Here is a 22,212-nt window from a genome sequence, read left to right as displayed (position 1 = left end):
ACCAGGGGCAGTTCCCCTCTCCCCTGCCACCCTTCCACCCAGAGGTCATCCGACAATGCCTAGAGACAGTTTTGGTTGTCCCAACTTGATGGGATACTATTGGCATCTAGTGAGTAGAGGTCAGAGATGCTGGTAGACATCCTATAATGCACAGGACAGCCCCGCATTATTTAAAATAATAATAATAACAAAAACCTTTTTGGCCCCAAATGTCAATAGTACCAATCAGAAACCTTGCCCTAGCATATCTGGTGAGACTCTTTTGGGATAAGCAGGCTTTTCCACATCTTCGCAGTCATGATAAACTTATATGTGAAGGCCATCTAGGACTACCAAGGCTATTCCATACAGTGATTCACCAAGGGATGTTGGGAGTTGGGGACAGCAGAGTGAGGACTTTCTTAAGGATCCGTAAGAACGCCAGGCCTCCTGGACATTTCTGTGGGAAACTTTAGGTTTTCCAGTGACGTTCTAATTATTGCCCTGTCACATCACAGGGAGAGCAGGTTGGCAAACCTAGGTATTGAACTAAATAATCTGTGGCATAATCTAAACATATAATGGTAATTAAGTCTGACAACTTAATATGCTACTGAAATTTAAATGTACAGTAGTAATCTACAATTAAGCAATCTTTTATAATAGCACCCTGCCAGACTGGAAGATTTCAGGTATAATACTGTGTACTATTACATAGCAAAAATATTGACAATTAGTGAAATATATCCAGGCTATGATCTGACACATACTCAAATTAACCATTGCTCTACAAGACAAGAGGGAGTTAAGGCAGAAATTCAGTTGCTGTCCTTCAGCTGGTGTCCAAATCAGTTATTTCAACTGATAAGCATGTGTGTGCACCTAGTAAGAACATTTGAGATCGAAGCCTCTGACTATATGTACTTAATTCACAGATTTGATAGGACTGTGGTAAAATCCTGATTGCTCTATAGTTTCCACTGCTCACAGCAGCCAGAGGGATCTTTTATAAATATTTAACAGATAATGTCAGTTCCCTACTTTAAACCCTATAATGGTGACCCATGACAATTATAGGAAAATCACACAGGGTTTTGGAGGCCAATTGGGAGTTTGAATTTTCTCCCACTTCATCTTATTTATACTGACTCTTTCCTGCTTTGTATCCCTTATCCAATTCCCTCTGCCTGGGTGGCTGTTCCCTATCCCTCAGGACTCCATTCCAACATCCAAGAGACCTCTCTTCAAACCCTATCAAAGCATCACTTCTGATGAGATCATTGTGCGTGTGTTTCTTTTTTAAGTGGACCCCAGCTTCCCATCTCTCTCTTCCCTTTTCATCCTTTACATTTTTTTAGTGTGGCTTGGAGACTGGAACTCTGGTGTTCAGCTGGGTTTTGAACCTTCCTGTTGTTCCCTGCAAGGTAGCACTGTGTTTCAGGCTGGTGCCATGCATTGCTGTGTTTTGGAGTCGAGGCCCACAGAGGAAGTGAGTCGAGGCTCACCTCCTAACACAGGAGGGAAATCTGTCTGTAAACTGAAAGCAAAGCTCAGAGGCCCCAAGTCACATCCTGCCCATCTTTAAGGAAGTCCCAAGGGATTTAGGATTGAGTCAAGCCAACCAGAGATGGGAGGCAGCCAGTTCTGCTAAAGAAGAAAGAAGACATGAGCATTGCCTCATGGGCACCCGGGTACCCAGAGAATATCTCAAAGAAGCCAAGAGCACTAGGAGCCAGAAACTAGTGGTAGTATCTCCAGAAGCACTGGTGGGGAAGCACCACCATTTATTCATGGTTCCCTAAAAGTTCTGCAAGCAAATGGATGTGGATTGAGGCACAACCTGTCGGAGCCATTACCCAGCACTACCACTCCATGCAGAATAATCATATTTTACTTTGTCATCAATAAGCAACGACTGGGAGAGCTTCACTTTTTTGTAGTTCATTTGAAATGCCATTTAAAACACACACCACTTCTCAAAAGGAAATGCTGAGGAGCCCCCAATTTTTTTCCTTAACTTTGTTAAGATAAAGCATCAAGTAACATGGCATGCATTTACATCCTTGCCAAGTCTTAAAAGCCACTTTGTTTGCATTTATCAATCTCTTTTCTTTGTTGTGTGTGTTCACAAAAGGGACTTCAGAGTGTTTCACCGGATTTCCTGAGAAACCAAAATTCCGAAGAATCCCCATCCTCACTGAACTGAGTAAGTTGTGTTTCAAGGATAAAATTCAAGGGAGAAATCTTTGTGATCTAAGAATCCACAGTCAAAGGACAGAAGAATCAGAATGGGGCCCAGACAAACATTAAGTGTTTGGACATTACATTGGGCTTTTACACAGCTGGTGACATCATCAAGCAGAGCCTGTTGTATCTGGGTGTCAGGGTGCAGGAATAGCATCTGCCTTCTCCTTTTGTTCAGTGACCAGGAGATCAGCCACTGACTCAGTCTGTTTGGAGGAAATCTTTTGTGGGAGGGACCACGGATTTGAAGACTTCTAGGAAGGATCTCCCAATACTCACTTACCTACCCATCATGGGACTTTAAATCAGGCATCTTCCTTTCCTGTAGTGACACCAGGGCTAGGATACCAGGGTGATGCAAATGAGGCACTTGGGGTACAGATTTTAAGGATGTGTCCGCTCCTGGGGTTCTTAAATTTTGTGTCCCAGGTACCTCCCTTGGGTCATCTGAATCCTGGCTCTGAGTGATGCTCTTCTAAAATGAAAATACTTCATGCAGAAACACCAGAATATGCTATTATGTCTCACCAACACCATATGGAAAATGCACATACATGAGACTTTCCTGGATGTGAGGAGCTCTGAGGGTGGGAAGAGTAGGGAAGGCAGCGAAGGTACCTGTGCATTTGGGGATATGTTTTTAAGAAAACAGGGGACACACTGGGATTTAATAATAGCAATAATTGATGATAAAAGGGGAAGATACGAAAGAGGGGCATGGTGTCTTTAGCACAGATTAGAACCTGAAGCTGTCAACTGCAGTTTTTACTTATATTTTATTTTTCTACCCTTTTGAGCCATCTTCAACCCAAGGCATAGATACACTAAGGACATTGATTAGAAGACTGTGATGTAAGTTGGAGTGGTTAGGAGAGGACCAGCAAGGTTTTCCCTGGCCCCAAAGTACATCTGGTCACCATCCAGGGACTTACAGCTTTGTTGAACTAAAGACTTTCTGGCATCAGGTAGCCCTTGTCAAATTAGTATAACAAATCACCTGTCAGCTCCCTCAGTTTTTTGTTCTTTGGCTGGCTGGAAAAGGTCAAAATGACATGAGAGCTGCAGGCCTGACTGTCAGCACTTTGGTACAGAATGTCCAGTGGCATACAGGAAAATGGCTAGGAAAGCAGAAGCCAGTAGTTTAAGAAGACACAGCGAGATTTGGACAAGGGCTCCTGGAGTATGTGTGTGTGTCGAGGGTTAGAATGCAAGGAGAAAAAAGTGTATGTGCATAAGAAAGGTGGGTAGATATTAGTCAGACATTGCTCATCTTTTATAAAACCATGGAGTGATTTGAAGAATTAAGGAATAATCCAGTCTTAGTTAGGAATGTATTCTGCCTTGTGTGCCCAGGAAGTTTGGTTTGATCTGTAATCTGACTGTTAAGAACTGTGAAGGATGTAAGTAAGACCTTATGTTACTTGCAAACCATTAAGTTGACCTGCCTCAGTTTCATGGATACTGGAAGAAGACACAAGACCCCTGGGACAGAGATAAAGAACAGTTTATTACTCAAAGCAGTGGCAATAGCCAGAGTACCATCAATTTTGTGCTGCTTGCCCAAAGCCTCATTCCCATAGGGTGACATGACAAGGGCCAAATAATACCTGTACGAACAATGGATTGCTTTGTAGGAGAGAAACCATGGGCTTTGGGAACCAGAATCTTTTATAACAGGCAGTAAGCTTGATTCCCTTTGCTCTGGTGGGAGATATTATCTCTGTCATCCAAAGCTATTTGGTCTTCAAACATTTTTGAAACAATAATCTTGGAACAACGGCAATCAGTGCTTCTGTTTGTACTCCCAACAATGACCAGTTGCATTTCCTTCAGAGGCTTCCTACAGGGATCTGAGTTGCAGCTGGGGCAAGTATAGACATGCTAGTAGATAATTTGGCCACTTCTACAGGGGCCCCAATTAGGAGGATTCTCTAAGCCCTATTACTCAAAGTATAGTCCATGAATCAGCAGCTGGAAGCTAGAAGCTTGTTGGACACCTAGAATCCCGTTCTTACCCCCAGACTTAGTGAATCATAATCTGTGTTATAACAAGATCCCCAGGTGATTCATGTGCACATTAAATTTTGAGTGTTACTGCTTTAGCTTATCCTGGACCCAGATAACTCTAAAAACCCAAGTGAATACCAAGGTATCTATGATGTAGTGTTATGAAAAATGCCTTTAATTGGGGTGATCATATGTTCCCATTTATGCCTGTTGTCCCAGTGCAGTTATTGAGAGTGTCCCTTTTTACTTTCAAAAGTGTCCTGCTTTGAAAGGTAAATTATATAAAGGTGACATTGGAGGCATTTGTTTGGAGGAACTGGGTCAAGGATATACCCTTGATGATGAAGGTACCCAAGATGGATACATGTCTTTAGGGGAGGAAGATGCTGGGAAAGAAAAAAAAATTATATCTATATCTATATCTATATCTAATCTATATATATATTAAATATATATAGATATATATATATTAGATATATATAGATATATATAGATATAGATATACTATATAGTATATATACTATATACTATAGTATACTATACTATACTACTATAGTATATATACTATATACTATACATATATACTATATACTATATATATATATATATACTATATACTATATACTATATCTATATACTATATATATAGATATTAGATATACTAAAGTAAGGGCAGATCCCACATTGGCCCAGAGTAGACATCAGATCCTTTGATCAATGGTCACCCCTTGGCCTGCTTTGTATGGCAGTCTCATATTCTTAAGCTTGTCTGCCTGCCTTTCTTTTTTTCCTTCTTTGCTTTGCAGAAAATCCTTCCAATATCCACTATATTGAACAGCTGAGTGGACTGGATGAATCATTCTCAGGAACAAACCTGCATCTCAGCACATCCTTTTCCACTGGCACCGTCTTTTCTGGCAGCTTCTTGGATTCCCTCCTGGCCACAGTAAGTGCAGCTGAGCTGAACCTGCGAACCAAGCCCCTTGCAGAGGGTAGAAAGGATGGTTAGGGCTTAGAGAAATGATGAGAATTCCTCACAATTCTGAGTTCTCTTGGAATTTCACAAAAAATCTTGTTCAGATACATCATTTCATCTTTTTTCACAACTACCTGGCAACGGGAGCCAAATGTTCACATTTTCAAAATTACAAATGTCTTCTGGCCCTTAGAACGAGACCACTTGGTACCAGGAAGAATGAGCACCTAAAGAGGAGGGTACCTACCTTTGAGTTTCAAGTGCATCTTGGCAGACCAAGCTGTGGTGTCAGAATTTATGAGATATTCCTTTCTCCTCTCTCTAAAATATCTTCAACAGCTTATGCAGGACTCAGCCATAAAGGGACAGGGGGACTAGGAAAAAAAGCTTTGGCCTTTGGTGATATGAGTTTTGTTCAGAGCTATGTTGACTCTCCCTCCATGTCACCCCTCTCCTGGGGTGCTTTGTTTTGTTTTGTTTTGTTAATGTTTATTTATTTTTGAGAGAGAGACAGTGGGAGAGGGGCAGGAAGAGAGAGGGAGAGAGAGAATCCCAAGCAGCCCCATGCTGCCAGTGCAGAGCCCGATGCAGGGCTCAGACCCACAAACCGTGAGAACAGGACATGAGGAGAAATCAGGAGTTGGGTGTTCAAAGGACTGAGCCACCCGGGTGCCTCCTGGGTGCCTGACTACGTGGTTGGTCTTCAGCTCTCAATACTTCTTTAGCTTCTGAGCATGTCCCTTGCCTCCGCTCCAGCATTTCCATAAGTAGAATTAAATGCACTGTGAGAAAACCTACTCTATGCAGGGCACACTGTTCTAGGTGCCAGGGGTACAACAGTGATGAAACAAAAGTCTGTGTGCCCACGTAGAGCTTAGGGTAGTGGAGGAGATTAATGTAAACATGATAGCCGCGCCTGGGTGGCTCAGTCACTTAAGTGTCCAGCTCCTGGTTTCGGCTCAGGTCGTGATCTCACGGTTCATGAGTTTCAGCCCCACATCGAGCTCTGTGTTGACAGTGCAGAGCCTGCTTGGGATTCTGTCTCTCTCCCTCTCTCTCTGCTCCTCCACCACTTGTGCTCTCTCAAAATAAGTAAATAAAACTTAAAACAAAACAAAACAAAACACGAACCTGAAAAATAAGGGCCATATGTGGCACGTCAGATATAAGGGCTAAGGCAATGTGAGATAAGAAATGTGAGGGTTAGGAAAGGAGTTTCAAGTTTCAATGGCGCGGCCAGAGAAGGAAGGCAGCACTGAAGTCGAGGCATGCAAGGCCAGCTCTGGGGAAGAAGGGAGTTGGTGTCATTCTGATCTTGGGAGAAGAAACACTGCAGGCAGAGAGGAGAACGGAAAAGGCAGTGAGGTGCCAGTGCTCTTATGTCCAGGGAGTTGGACTAGAACACAAAATCTGTACGTCACCATTTGTGAACGACTGCAAGAACCCCTCCACAGGAAACCTGGCTGCCTCACAGACTCCTCCCCAGAGTTTCCAAGGGAAGGGCTGCAGAGCGGCTGAATACCAGTGTATAGACGCACAGGGCTCTGAAGCCAGTTTGATAGACTTGCAGCCTTCTGTAATTCCGTGTGGAAAGGGCATCATTCCTGAATTGTGCAGGTGCCTCAAAGGCACAGATTGCACTTTTTAGGGGAGTGTGGCTGGGCCATAGGCACTGCCCTTGTGGCAGCAGGGGATTATGTTGCCTTGGCCTCTGCTTCCCTAAGCCTTGTGGGGAAGGGGTGTCATAAATCCCATCTGGTTCTCAGAGAGAGAAAACGATGTCAGTGATAGCTTAACATTAAACAAGTTGGTAGACTATGAATTTCCCAAAGGGTTAGGCAGCATTCAGCCTTGACTGAGCCAGGAGCCCAGTCAAGTGACCTTGCTGGGAAGATGGCTCTGTCAGAGAAAGGGTTTTATCACTGTCTGTCATTGATATGTCAGTTCCCTTGCCGGTAATTAATGACTTGAAGTGTCAGGCAGGAGGTGACTTTGGATGAACTGGACCGTCTGCAGGATACATTTTCAATGGGGTTAAGGTCCCAGGTCTCTTCAGAGATCCCTAGATGACAGGCACCTTCGTGCCTTAAATTCAACTGGAGCCTTAATTAAACTCCACTGGCCCACAGCAGCAGGAACAAAGTCACAGACTCTGCTTAGAACTAGTGGGAAGAACGGGATGGGCAGAGAAGGGCTAAAAGAATAGAAATAAAAACAAATGAACATACAACGTAAGCCAGCATAGGAAACACAAACTTGGTCATGAGAGCCAGCAGCTGGGCCTCTTACCACTTACCACAGGACCTGTGACCTCACTGAGAAGTACCACCTCCTCCTAGGCTACCTTCAGGTATTGCACCATTGGGCTTCTCAGTGGGAAAGGACAAGTTCATCCTCCTGGAAAAGGAGATAAGCTATGTAAGAACTCAGGAGTCTTTTCTGAGGCCCTACAGTGAAGTCTGTGGAAGAGAGAAAAAGCCACACAACTGAGTCACATGAGGTCACAAGCCACACTGGACCCTCACTTTGTCTGCAAGGACAGGGGTGTCTGAGTGGCTTAGTTGGTTAAGCATCCCACTTCGGCTCAGGACATGATGTCACGGTTTGTGGGTTCAAGCCCTGCATTGGGCTCTGTACTGACAGCTCAGAGCCTGGAGCCTGCTTCAGATTCTCTGTCTCCCTCTCTCTCTGTCCCTCCCCTGCTCGCACTCTGTCTCTCTTTCTTTCTCTCTCTCAAAACTAAATAAAAATTAAAAAATAAAATTAAAAAGACTAGCACTTGGTCAACAGAACATAGGGTGAGCATAGCAATGGAACTTTTATGTCAAAGGGGCTGGCTTGGGTCTTGACCCTCTGCATATCTACCTAGTGACCTTCTGCCCCAGCTCTTGAATCCTTAATGATGTACAACACAAAAAAATGAACACACTTTAATACTATTTAGAGCTCCAGCCCCAAATCTCTGGCCACGAGAAGCTGAACTAGACCTTTGAAAATAATCAGGTAACTGCCCACCCTTGTTTCCTTTGCCCTGACGTCTGGTGCTGCAGGGTCCACCTGGCTTTCTAAGGGTGGGGGTGACTTCCCATTGTCTAGCCACATAGAAAGAAAGAGGCCACAGGTCAGACCTGAGCCTCCAATTCTATCATCTCCACTCTTCTGAGTACCATTTGATGTTGGCTGGCCTCCTGACCTGACCCTTGGTCTTGCGGAAATGAGAGCAGTGGCCTCGGAATATGTTCGTCACCACTCTGCTTTATTCTCCATTCTTATCAGAGCATCTTCTTACTCAGAGGCTGGGGAGAAAGGCAAGGATCTTGGTCTCTCCTTAAAGTTAGGATGGCAGTTGCAAGCTCCGTCCGTGGTTGTCACTCCCTCTAACCCATCCCCACGGCAGGCGCCACTAATGGTCAGTTTCTTTGCCTGCAGATCACACCTGCGGCTCTTTCTCAGCACAGACCTCATGGCAACTTCTTCGAATAAGTTCTGTTGTTAGGGTAATATTAGGAATCAGAGCAATAACTCTGATAGGAATAATAACAACATCTCTGAAGCACTTACTTTGGGTCAAGGTCTTTGCTAAGCGCATTACCTGCAATACCATGTTGAATTCTTCTTTCAACCCAATTAGGAGAATATAATTATGAGCCTCATTTTACAGATAAAGAGTCTGAGGCTTAGAGGGATACATAAAGTGCCAAAGTCACAGCACTTACAGATGACAAGCTGGTTTTCAAACCCTACTTTCTGTGATTCTAGAGTCAGACCTTGCTGTCAGAGTCCTGTCCTTCCAGAAATCTTTGTGATTATGAGTAGCCTTCCAGTGCATTGACTTTCAAGTTTTGCCGAAAGGGATCTGCCTTCCAGCGTGCTCAGGAGCTGCTGAGCAGACAAGCAGCGGGGGCGGGGGGGGGGGTCCCCCTGGGCACTCTCACCCCATCAGGGCACCCACACACACCTGTACCCCTCCCCCCAGTCAGAACAACTCAACTTTCATCTGCACTGTGTGTGAGGCTCTGCCTCCAATTTGATTCGTAGGAGGCTTTCTGTTGTTAAGAAGATCTGGAAGGTCACTCCTAGAAGTTAGAATATGGGACCCATAGAGAGAGGTGTGAAATGGAAGGAGCAGAATCCCATCCGCTGTTCTGAGACAAGATAGCCAGTTTCCGGTCCTGAGTCCTGTGTGAGGGACAGGGGTCCACCACCCCACCCCATTTAGCATGTGCCTTTTGCTTCATAATGCCCCTTCCCAAGAAACACCTTCCAAGCGGTTCTTTGGACCTGCCGCCCAGCTCAGGGCACCAAGAGATCTGTTTCCTGCTGCTGTATGGTCAGAGGTCACAAGTCAGAGCTTGTTCCCCTGATGCCCATACTACTCAGAAGGGCAAAGGGGAAAACAGATGCATTCAGAACAGATTCCCCTCAGGACACGCCGCACCCGTGTCTGAAACGAGATTAGATCACCAGTCTGGACTTCTCCACCTTTTCCTCTGCCCTCCCTTAATAAACACAAAGGAATGAAGGTGTGGGTCCCAAGGATGGAACAAAGCCTGAATAACGTGCGGTGAAGTCGTCACTGCTTATACTGAAGTTTTGTTTTGGATTTCGTGTCCTTTTTCATTCTATCCCCTGATACACCGGTGATTTTTTTTTTTTTCCAACGTAAAATAATAGTGCTTCCCTCCAAATCGGGCACAGCTGACACTACGGCTTCAGGTTGCCTCTGGTATACTACTGTAAACTGCCCCAGATGGGAAAACAGTCCGGTGAAACATAATTCACATTCACATTTAATCCTCTCTCAGCTCAATACTGTAAAAAAAATACGAATGTGGAGGGGCACCTGGGTAGCTCAGTCAGTTGAGTGTCCGACTCTTGGTTTCTGCTCAGGTCATGACCTCACGGTTCATGAGTTCAAGCCCCACATCAGGCTCTGCGCTGACAGTGTGGAAGCCTGCTTGGGATTGTCTCTCTCCCTCTCTCTCTCTCTCTCTGCCCCTCACCCCTGCACGTGCACGCTCATGCTCTTTCTCTCTCTTTCTCCCCGCCCCCCTCAAAATAAATAAATAAACTTAAAAAAAATATATGGAGAGACACTCAGATCCATAAGCAGGACTCCTGTATGGCTTTATAACAATTGGACTTCAGAACTGGACGTGAACGTAGGCAGCAATTTCCTTACCTGTAAGAAAATTGCGGCTCACAGAAGGTATGTGACTCCCTTAAGGTCCCTCTGCTGGTTACTCACAGTTTTCCTACCATGTGGCCTCATTTTCAATTAGAAATATTTGATAAGAATGGTTGGTCTTACAGCCTTTGGAGATGGATTTTCAGAATAAAAAGCAGCAAGTAGCTAGGGTGTGACTATCTATGTTATTAGGAAATGTTGTAGGTTATGAGAGAGACCTCAAGCTTCATTGTAGCTAAAAGTGAAAACACTTTGGGCCTCAACATTTTCTAACGCTGCAAGTCCAAATTCTACTAAATCCGATTATATCAGAAACACTATCCAAGTTTAAAATATGTGAAGCACATTTCAACTTCCATATTTTCTTGAGAAAGAAAAAAAAGAAAGGAGGGAGGAAGGAAGGGAGGGAGGTGAGGGGGGCGGGGAAGAGGCCAATAGGAGAGAACCCAGGATAATAAGAATACTAGATGAGCTCTCAGAATAAGGGTGACATGTAAATCCCATTATTTCCCCCAACATAGAATTGCAATCCTTTTGAAGTCAAAACTGAAGAAATGACATATTCAACAGCTAAGCCTCTCTCTGTTAAATATGCAAAGCACATGTTTCCCGAGAGCCCTTGACACCAGAACAACCCTAGAATTTAGACCTTTGCTTTCATCAGTGGAGAATTATTCTAACAGCATTATGTTTGATCACTGTACACTATGGCCAGTTGTTCTTAAATGGATTGTGGCTCAACCTGGATTTACATCCCCTGTTCACCCCTGGATTTCAGTAAGCCAATTCTGGAAGCTCCCTTCTAGGTGGTAGCAACATGGAACAAAGAAGAAATGTAAGGAGAAGACCATCAGTCAGGGGATCCCCTCAGTCAGGACATTTGAAGTCATCTTTTAATTCTGAAAACTACTTTAGAACTTATTTTCCTTTTATTCTCTCTTAAATCATATAGCTTGTATTATTTCCTAGGCCCTCTTGTCCCAGTGGCCTCTACGTTTTGCTAGAAATATTTGTTTATTTGTTAAAAATCAACAGCCAATTGCAGTCAATATTCGTACAGCTTTGAACACCTGCTTTGTTCAATGCACCCCCGAGAGCATGAATGTTAAGTAGACAAAGTCTGTCCTCGGAAAGAGCACATCATTTAAGGAAACGTTGCCCAGAGTGATCTGAGCACCAACCAGTGGCAGAACCACTAGAGGTGCCCTTTAAATTTCTGATTCCCACTCCTGTCCATAAGTTCTGATGCAGTAAATCTTGGATTCCAGAAACCCACACTCATGAATATCCTTCCAGGTGATCCAGATACATGAGAACCAATGTTGAAGAGAACAGAGCTTAATAATGTGTGCAGTAGATCTATTTCATCCCACAAACAATATTCAAAGGTGGTATTATCATGTCAACTGTAAAGGTTATGAAACTCGTTTCTGAGAAGGAGCACATGAATTTTCCAAAAGTATTCAGCTAGAACATACCAGTCCAAGATTCAAAGTCAAGTATGTTTCAGAAAAACTACCAACCTTAAAATACAGAAAGATGAAATGAAGCAAAAGCCAGTGGCTGTGGGATCACAAAGAAAGGAAAACTTCATTCTGATGAAGAGATCCCCAAGTTGATGAGCGATCAGATGTTCTAAAGCAAAGGCATGAAGGAGTAAATATGTAGCTTCAGCAACAGATAGACTATTGAGCACTGGAGGGCACCATTCACAGAGGAGATGAGCTTGGTTTTACAGCAAGGGTTATGACACTGAAGGTTTTAGGAGGTGGATAGCATGATTTGATTTGTGTTCAAGAGAATCTCTCTAGAAACAGTTCGAACAAGGATTCCAAGTGGGAAGAAAAACAAGACGGGAAGACAGGTAAACAGGTTGCTATCATAATTCAGTCTGCAGAAGATGAGTCCTTGAATCTGAGAGTAGAGAAAGTGAATGGCAACATTTCTAAGATAGTAACAATTGAGTTCATTACTATTATTTTTTTTTAAGTTCTTATTTGCTTATTTGGGGGTGGGGGTCAGGAGGGGCAGAGAAGAAAGAGAAATCCCAAGCAAGTAAGATCATGACCTGAGCCAAAATCATGAGTCAGATGCTTTAACCAAAGGTGCCCCATTGTTTTTAATAAAAAAATTACTAGCTTTTCTATAGGTACTATGTAAACCTATGAATTATCATGTCTACTGGAGTAAAAGCCTAATTTCGATAAAACAAAAAGTATAACACTTGAAACTCTATGTATTCAGATTTGAGAAAATCTGATGGGTAACGTATTCCAGTGCTAATTACATGTATGCCAATGGCCAGTTTACACTGAATATGTAGGAATCCTTTGGAAAAGAAGTTTAAGAAAATAGCTAGGGCCAGGGGCTCCCTGGGTGGCTCAGTCAGTTAAGCGTTTGCGAAACTCTTGGTTTCGTCGGCTCAGGTCGTGATCTCACGGTTCGTGAGTTCGAGCCCTGCATCAGGCTCTGTGCTGTGTCAGCATGGAACCTGCTTGGAAGTCTCTCTGCCTCTTTCTCTGTCCCTACCCCACGTGTGCTCTCCCTCTCTCTGTCTCTGTCTCTGTCTCTCTCTCTCCCCCAAAATAGGTAAACTTAAAAACAGATTAAAAATAATAAAATAGCTAGAGTTTTTCGGACTCCAGGTGGTTTCAAAATAAGCAGTTCCCCACATGTCTTCCTTTGGTTTTATTTTGATGCCAGAGATTCCAAAAATTCCATCCATTTATTCAACCCTTACAATTTTGTGTTCTAGCTCCACATAAGAACTGTGGAAGATCTAAATATCAGTAAGGCCCAAGGCAATACCTGTCCTCAAGTGGGTCACAATCAAAAGGAATATAAGTAGATTCACATACAGAAGATTCAATTATAGATGACAGTAATCATGTCAGTAGTCCCTAGGGAGGAATCTATAGAAGTCTCATTAAATACATAGTTTTAAATGTCTGTTGATGATTATTAGGGTATCTGTGGCCTGACATACTCCTCTGCTATTTTTGGAAGACATCCTTGGTGTCAGTATCATTTCCCATTTTGTTCTTCTGCTACAGTGTAAGCCCTGAGGGAGCAAGAACTGGGTCACTCTGCACCTTGCCTAACCCAGTGCCCTACCTGAACTGCCAGTTTTTAGTTGATTTTAATAATGGTAATGAGGGGCACCTGGGTGACTCAGTCAGTTAAGCGTCCAACGTTGGCTCAGGTCATGATCTCGCGGTTCGTGACTTTGAGCCCCGAGTCGGGCTCTGTGCCGACAGCTCAGAGCCTGGAGCCTGTTTCGGATTCTGTGTCTCCCTCTCTCTCTGCCCCTCCCCCGCTCATGCTCTGTCTTTCTCTCTCTCAAAAATAAAATCAAAAATAAAAATAAAAATAATGATAATGAGAGACCCTGTTTTGTGTCATTTGATCCATTTCAAACAGTGATACCCCCCCTAAATTTCCAAGGCTATACACGTCCACAGTTTCTATGCTGGTTCTTCTGACTTTGCACGTGGCTTTGTCGTTGCTTTCCAGGCCTTCTACAATTATCACGTCCTGGAATTACTTCAGATGCTGGTGACAGGAGGGATAAGTTCCCAGCTGGAACAATTTTTGGATAAGAGTTTCTGTGGGCTGACCCACAGCTGCACTTCGGTTGTGTCTGGAAGAGCGCGGTGTAAGCTGGGGCTTCTGTCCTTAAACCAAACCATTCTGTCTGACATTGAAGTGAGTCTACTTCTACCTTAATAAAGGTTACCCCTTCCTTACCATTCTGGGTTTCTGAAAATGACTCAGGCTATTTGGGTTTCTAGATAGCCTATAGCATAAAAATAATAACAAGCAATAATACAACCTTATACTCATATTTTATAATTTACAGTGCATTTTCATGTGCTATCTTTATTTTTTACAACAATTCCAGAAGGTATATAAGGCAGTCGTTTTCATGCCCATCTTCCAGATAAAAAATCCAAGTCTGCAGGAAGCATCTGAGAGGTCTAATAACTTTGTACCTTAGCAAGGGTATTAATAATAACTCTAATAGTTAATATTTACTGAACATTTTCTCTGTGCCTATCTGCTTTGTTTTTCTTGTTATTGTTGTTTATTTAATCTGTCCAAGGATTTACATGGTAGGTATTGTTATTAATTGCATTGAACAGACCAAGAAGCTGAGACCTAGAGAAACAAGAAACTTACCTGAGATCACATTTTGTCCCACTGGAAAAGCAGGGTTCCCTCCAAGGCAGTCTGACCCAGGGTCTGCCCACTCTTCCTATATCTGAGCTGATAACGAAATCTGATCATGCCAGCTGAAATCAGGCAGAAGGATTCTGTGTTTGAGTCTAAGACTCTGATTGGGCTAAGTAGTGGAAAATGCTTGAATTTTCCTAGCCCACTGAGCTAGTGAGCAGTAGATTATGGCAAGGGGAAAAGCTAATTAAGGAAGATTCCAGTGAGGCATCTGGGTATTTGTTGATCAGATTGGGGTCTAGCCTGGCAATGAGTAATCAACTTATCAGTGCCTTTTGGTTTAGCTTTAACTGACATTACATTGAGCTCCCCACCAGTTAGCAGGGGCAGGAATTTATAAGGAAATATTTTTCGTTTGTTCAGAGGACATCAGTAGAAAGAGAAACCCCTTCATAAGAAGCAATTTCTTCTAAGTGTCTATACTTGATATGTCTTAATAGATACTGCCAAAAAGGGAAAGCCCATGCTCTGTACATCTGAATTCCAGGTGCAAACAACACTGCCAAGTTCCCTTAGCACAGTCTGGTCCTTGGCATTTCTGTGGTCTTGGGTTCCTCACCTGAGAATGACTTACGAGTGACTATCAGCCCAGGATAACTGCCGCCAGCAACTGCCTGTTACTATCAGAGCTGACAGTGGACTGGTCAACACTCCTGTCCTTCCTTTCTCCACTTATATCTTGTCCTCATTTTGTTCTTTACCCCATAGCATCACATAATGAAACGAACTGTTCTCAAGTGACTTCACTGAATCCCCTTGCTGTTACTTTGACCATGTTGTCTCATGATGCCCTTGTTGGGTGTAGCCTGAGAACAGTGTCAGGAGGAAGGCTCGGGACTGTGTGCTATTTGGAGAGTAGGATAAGAAAAACACTCTTTTGAGTTCACTTTACATCCCAACCCATTATAAAGCTTGAAAACTGAATTTCCCAACCTGTTACTCATTGTTACTTCTTACTGGTTACCAAAACAGCGGTAGTAATAAAAACTAGCATAACAACATGCTCCACCACACCCACGAGGGGCTCTGGAAGACCACGTGATAAAAACAATCACTGGGATTAGAGGCTCAAAACTATTCATAAACCTAATTTCCTACTTGACAATGCCACCATAAAAGATATTAGGAAATGGCTTTTGGGTCTTCCAAACTTTTACTGCAAGGGAAGATAATAACTTTCCAGTAAGTGCTTGTTATTGCTTAATTAAAGTGCCAACAGACACATGTTTTTCTCTTTTCTCCCCAGCCAAAAAAGACATTTGGGCAAGTGTTCTGTGGCTCATTAGACAATTTTGGAATCCTGTGCCTTGGCTTATACCGCATGATAGATGAAGAGAACAACCCAGAAGAAAAAAGGGGAGTATGCTACCTTGGAAAGTGGTACCCATCTATCCAAGCATAGGAGCCAAAGCTACTTTATTTTATGTGAAAGAAAAGTCCAGAGCTGAGGGTCCATGCTTACAAAGAAGGGTCCAGGGGGAGTAGAGAGTGATGTAGGAATAAGGAAGCATGGAATAAGGAAGTGTTATGTTCATATTTCAGTTGAAACTAAGATCCACTTGATAGCAGCATAGGAGAACATAAAGGAAATGTATGTGGAAGGCAGAAGGGGAAAAGAGAGGGTACAGTCTACCGACAATTCAATAATGTAGGTCCAAACTAAGATTCTCACAGTGGGAATGGACAGGATTCAGTCCATTTTAATTTCTCCAAGGAGAAATTAAAAACAATAGAGTGGAAGAAGATAGAAAGAAACTTGCTCTCGTTTATAGGGAGAAAGAAACCAACTTCCTCGAAGTGGAGTAGTCTTGAATGGAAAGAAAACTTTCTGCTCATCAGAGAAAGGAAGGAAAAGAATGGGTGCCAAGGCAAACATTGCCATACCATGTGCTTAAACGAATGTGTATGTAACACCAGGATCTCTCAGTGAAGCATAGCCATGGCCGTTGCTGAGAGAAAAGATGGAGGAAGTATTACAGGGAGTTGGGAAAGAGGTAAAAGTGTAGGTTAGCTACTGAGAGTAATAGAAGAACTTTGCTGTAGATTTGTAGAAGCAATACCCAACTCGAAAATGAAAGGACAAAGGATTGAAAGTCCTGATGACGTTAAACAGTGGATGTACTTAGAGTGCAAGAATGAAAGGGGACAGAATGATGGGAAGTGACAGCCAGAGAGTGATTTCTGGAAGCATGATATTTGAGAGGTGGGACATGTCAAGAAATGATGACTTCCAGTATGTGCTCAGGAAAGTGGTTTGGAGATTAGATTCTTGGGTAGTGGAAAGGTGCCTAGCTCTTGGAGTTGTAAGCCACATAAACATTGCAGGCACATGAAATGATAGTGGTCCTAGAGCTTGAAAGAAAAAGTATCCCAGGTGCAAGAGACCTAAATAAACATGGAGGTCTATAGATGATACTGATGAATCAAGAGGGATGGTGATATGGCTATAGAGTATGAATCACAAAGATGTTGGGGAGCAGTGATGTTATGGAAGCAGCACTGGGAAGCATGAATGATGCTGGTTTCTCTCTTTCTCTGCCTGAACTCCATGCCCTTGCTCCAATACTTCTGGAAAACCCATGGAACATGGTAATAGGGAAAATGTTCAGCCCCTCTTTGAGAGGACATTCTGGAAGGAAATAATATTTCTGTTTCAAAGGGAATATGTGGCTATAGTAGATCTTATTTAAACTATTATAGATATCACAGGGAACTCAGTAGGAAAGGTAAAAAGGGGAAGATTGTTCAGTGAAAGGAGGTCAGAGGTGCACTGAGATGGGCGTTGAGGAAATACGAGGTGACGATTTGGGGCAGTGATGAAGAAATACAGGATGAAAGACATGAAAAGTCATTCTGCCTTATTCTGCCTCAGTGTTCTGGCATGAATGCTCGTGTAGTAATTCATTTAACTCACATTTATTGAGGATTTGCTATGTAGCTGCTACTGTGCTAAGGCATCCTGCTGCCCTATAAACAGGACCAGGCTGTGGGTGTTCTTTAAGACTCACTGACATTCACTATTTGCTTACTAGTCAAAATTTCCAATAAAACTGGTTTATTTTTTTTTTTCCATTGGCCACACTACATTCTGTGTGAAAGTTGGTGGTGTAAGTATTAGGGGAGGCCTAAGCCAGAATAGAAATAGCTGGAATGTATGTAATCTGCTTTTGATAAAGCTTGGCCAAGTGCTCACTATTGTGCCAACTGAGTTCATTAGTGTAGTGGGTATTAAAAACAGGGAAACTTGGAGTCCAAAAGTCAATTAGAGACCAATCGGTCCACACCTCCATCCTATCCCTCTCCCATTAAAGAGGTGAAAAAAGCAAGGCCCAAAGAAGGGAGATGCCATGCCTAACCAAGGTCAGAGACACTTGGTTTCAGAGGCAGAAGTGAATGTTAGTCTCCTAATTCCTAGTCTGAGGCTTCAGTTATACTGTGCCAGGGGTATTTACTATTACTCAGAAACCAATGAGGCAAAGCAGAACAAAAACATTTCCTCCTCTGGCCCAGCAGAAAGGCTTCCTTGTTTTGGCCATCACCCGTAGCCATGCCATCCTGGCTGCAGAGAGGCTCAGGAGTCATCTTTGGCTTTTCTTACAGGTTTGTGATTACCCGGCCACCCAATAACTTTAAGCTACTGCCCTCGGATCTTGTGTTTTGTGCCATCCCTTATGGCACTTCTTGTTACAAAATGGATGGTACTTCATCTCAGAGTCCATATGAAATAATCAACATGGTGCCACTGGCATCAGAGACAGTTACAGAAATAAATTATTCGCCTATGGTTGACCCAGTTAACCAGACTACAAAACAACCTTTGACTACATCACTTCATCATTTGCAGCCAAAAACTATTTCCATCAGTGGTTCTAAGCAAACCGTCGTACCTCACAGCAGTAAAATGCCACCCCAGCCACGTTTAGGTGAAACTGAAACCGTGAAAGAAAATGAGAAAGGAAAAATGAAGGAAACCACAGAGGAGAATGCCCCTGCCTCTTCAAAATCAAACTAGGCCCGTTGATATTCTCCACAAGCCTTTAGCTTGCTACTTGTAAAGCATCTCCAGAGATGGTGACTTTGGACAGGAAAATAAAAATGGAAGGATGCCTTTTTTGTGCCCATTGCTTCGTGGTTGATGAGCAAGCCCACCCGGGGGAGAGGCAAAAGTCTGATCCAATCCCACTGGGTCTGGAGTGATAAATAAAGAAATACATGACGAATGCTCTGTAAGAAAATTTCCTTTCTGTGTGTCCCTCGAACAGAAAATATGTTAGAATGAGCTGTGTTAAAGAGGCCCTTCAGGACTTGGGTTCCTCCAGTCAGGGGATAAAAAGTGAGCAAGATAAAAACAATGAGGACCTAGACACAGGAGACAAGAAATAAAAGAGCCCTCAAATGAAGAATCTTACATTCTTTTTCCTCAAGCAGGCCAATAGTAAACCAGTATATTTTCTCCTTCTCTTTATTCCTCATGCTTTTTCTTTCTTCATCTCTGTCCATAGGAGGTGAGAAAGATCAGATGGGGAGACACCAGTTTGAATCAGAAACCAGTTTGTGTGTAACTAAGACCTAGGTATATGCCTGGCACAGGAATGAATATTAGCATATCCTGAGATAGGGTGCCTAGGTGAAATCAGGCAGATAGAAATACATGACCTTCTATATATATGGGGCGCCTGGGTGGCGCAGTCGGTTAAGCGTCCGACTTCAGCCAGGTCACGATCTCGCGGTCCGTGAGTTCGAGCCCCGCGTCAGGCTCTGGGCTGATGGCTCGGAGCCTGGAGCCTGTTTCCGATTCTGTGTCTCCTTCTCTCTCTGCCCCTCCCCCGTTCATGCTCTGTCTCTCTCTGTCCCAAAAATAAATAAAAACGTTGAAAAAAAAATTAAAAAAAAAAAAAAAAAGAAATACATGACCTTCCACATTCTCTAATCTGAGAATAAAGACATCATTTCATAAAAAGTATACAAAACTTCCCCATGTTCCAAAATGAACCATTTACTCCCAATTGGTGGTCTCATAATGATGACCTCTGTATGTAACACCTTCTTGTGTTCCAGATACAACACAGGTAAAAGAGAAGAGGAAAGAAAATAATAAACTGTATTTCTGATATATTATTTTAAATGATGTTTGTGATATCCTTGACATTCTTAACCCCTTTGCTAATTTGGTATTAGTACCTCCACTTTACAAAGGAAGCAGCTATGGCACAAGTAGGGTTGCTAGATCAAAGAAAAGATAGCCAGTTAAATTTGACTTTCAGATAACCAGTAAATTTTTAGTATGAGTGCATCCAAATTATTATACTTTGCTAGCAAGTGATCAAATCACCTTTTGAACCCAATTGATCTGACTACAGCACTTGCAGACATTCTGCATCCAAGCACACAAATAAAAGAAATGAAACAAACCAAAAAGAAAGAACATTCATCCACAGGAAATAAAATTTTATATTAGTTAAACTTAGTTTGTAATAAAATTAACTCAGTCTATGTGGGGGAAAAAAGGAGTAATTGTAAGGAAAGTTGTCAGAGACCAAAGAGATTCTTTTTCTTTTCTTTTCTTTTCTTTCCTTTTCTTTTCTTTTCTTTTCTTTTCTTTTCTTTTCTTTTCTTTTCTTTTCTTTTCTTTTCTCTTTTCTTTTCTTTTTTCTTTTCTTTTCTTTTCTTTTCTTTTTTTTCTTTTCTTTTCTTTTCTTTTTTCTTGTTTAAGCTTACCTGAGTCATCTTTACCTTCACTTTTTACAGACTGGCTTTTTTGTTGCCTTTCATTACACATGGCAAAGTATATTTTCTTGCAATCCCACATTTATAGATAAGAGTTGTAGGTGCATCAGAGATTTAACTGGCCTGTCTCTGTCTCTCAAATCCTAATTTCTGAAAGAAAGTATGTAGTGTGTTCAGCTTTGGCCACTCAACCACAGCTATCAATGGCTGAGCAGCAGGGCATCTCCAATGAAGGACTTTTCTCAGGGATGAAAGGGAAAATGGTTCATGGTCTGGGAAGACACTGCACCAAACATCTACTGCAAAGGCAGGATCATTCCTTCTCCCCATTCTCTGCGGGATCTTTTACACATAGGAGATTTGGTAGGAAAAAATATTGCTGAGAAAGAAAAGTATAGATTAGTCCTATGCATATTTAAAATCCACAAATCTGCTGTACACATTATCAACCAATCTGTTCAGCATCTGAATCTCACTTCTCCAGAGTCAAAGCTGATCCCACAAATGAGCTCGTTTCCAACACAGCAGAGAATTTAGAATGAGAAACTCTTTATTCTTTAGTATTTTAGGGGAACAATTACCAGAAATATGGCTAAAGGAACATTGAGGTATATGCACTACAGCCAACATTTGAGTGCTGTTACTGCCAGTCTTGATAAATAAAATTGTCAGAATACCCCTAGACTCCTGTGCAAAGTGATTCCATAGCTCTAGAACAAAACCTTTTACTTATAAATGGCAACATTTTAATACAAATCATGACACTAGATCCTCTAGCAATATAGTAGATTCTTAATTGATAATGATTATTCAGACCTTTATTTCACTGAAGTATGGTAGACACACAATATTACAATACAGGTGTATATCATAGTAGTTCAACAACTCTAAATACTATACTATGCTCACCCACAAATGTGGCTTCCATGTGTCACCACACAACACTACCACAATACCGTTGTCTATATTCCCCATGCTGTACCTCTTAGACTCATGACTTACTCATTTTATAACTGGAAGCCTTCCACTCACTTTCACCCCTTTTCCCTCCCTCTCCCTTATGGCAACCACCAATTTGTTCTCTATTTATGGGTTGTTCCTACTTGGTTCATTTGTTTTGTTTTTTCAGATTCCAATATAAGTGAAATCATATGGTATTTGTCTTTGTCTGACTTATTTTCACTTAGCATAATACTCTCTAGGTCCATCCATCTTGTCACAAATGGCAAGATCTCATTCTTTTTTTTGTGGCTGAGTAATATTCCAGTGTGTGTGTGCATGTGTGTGTGTGTGTGTGTGTGTGCATGTTTGTACACATACATACCATACCTTCTTTATTCATTCATCTATTGATGGTCACCTAGGTTGTTTTCACATCTTGGCTATTTAAAAAGTGCTGCAATAAATATAAGGGTACATATACCTTTTTGAATTAGTGTTTGGTTTTCTTTGGGTAAATATCCAGTAGTGGAATTACTGGATGATAGAGTATTTCTATTTTTAATGTGTTGAGGAACCTCTATACTATTTTCCATAGTGGCTTCACTGATTTCCATTCCTACCAACAGTGGAAGAAGGTTCCTTTTTCCCCACATCTTTACTAACACTTGTTATTTCTTTTTCAAAATAATAATTCTCACTGGTGTGAGGAGATATCTCATTGTGGTTTTTATTTGCATTTCCTTGATGATTACTGATGTTGAGCATCTTTTTGTGTGTCGGCCATCTGTATGTTTTTGTGAAAATGCCTATTCAGGTCCTCTGCCCAGTTTTTAGTTGGATTATTTTGGGTTTGGGGGGGATGAGCTGCGTAGCTTATATATTTTGAATATTAACCCTTTTTATCAGATATGTCATT

The 22,212-nt window shown here is 42.2% G+C and overlaps 1 protein-coding gene across 4 annotated transcripts in view; it reads left to right on the top strand.

Annotated features, from left to right (window-relative positions):
- The window catches only part of KCNU1 (potassium calcium-activated channel subfamily U member 1), a 148,189-nt gene extending 129,342 nt beyond the window's left edge, over positions 1-18,847 (top strand). For all 4 annotated transcript variants that reach the window (XM_019828566.3, XM_045055584.1, XM_019828564.3 and 1 more), the window contains 5 exons: positions 2,114-2,185; positions 5,037-5,176; positions 13,908-14,099; positions 15,874-15,983; positions 18,228-18,847. In XM_019828566.3, the coding sequence (XP_019684125.1) occupies positions 2,114-2,185; positions 5,037-5,176; positions 13,908-14,099; positions 15,874-15,983; positions 18,228-18,639 (926 nt within the window). In that variant the 3' untranslated portion in view covers positions 18,640-18,847. The remainder of the gene's footprint in view (positions 1-2,113; positions 2,186-5,036; positions 5,177-13,907; positions 14,100-15,873; positions 15,984-18,227) is intronic.
- The last annotated feature ends 3,365 nt before the right edge of the window (positions 18,848-22,212 follow it).

Source organism: Felis catus, chromosome B1 (assembly GCF_018350175.1).
Source record: "Felis catus isolate Fca126 chromosome B1, F.catus_Fca126_mat1.0, whole genome shotgun sequence".
Taxonomy (NCBI): Eukaryota; Metazoa; Chordata; class Mammalia; order Carnivora; family Felidae; genus Felis; species Felis catus.
The sequence above is the reverse complement of the archived record's forward strand: the minus strand, read 5'-3'. Positions and strand labels throughout refer to the sequence as shown.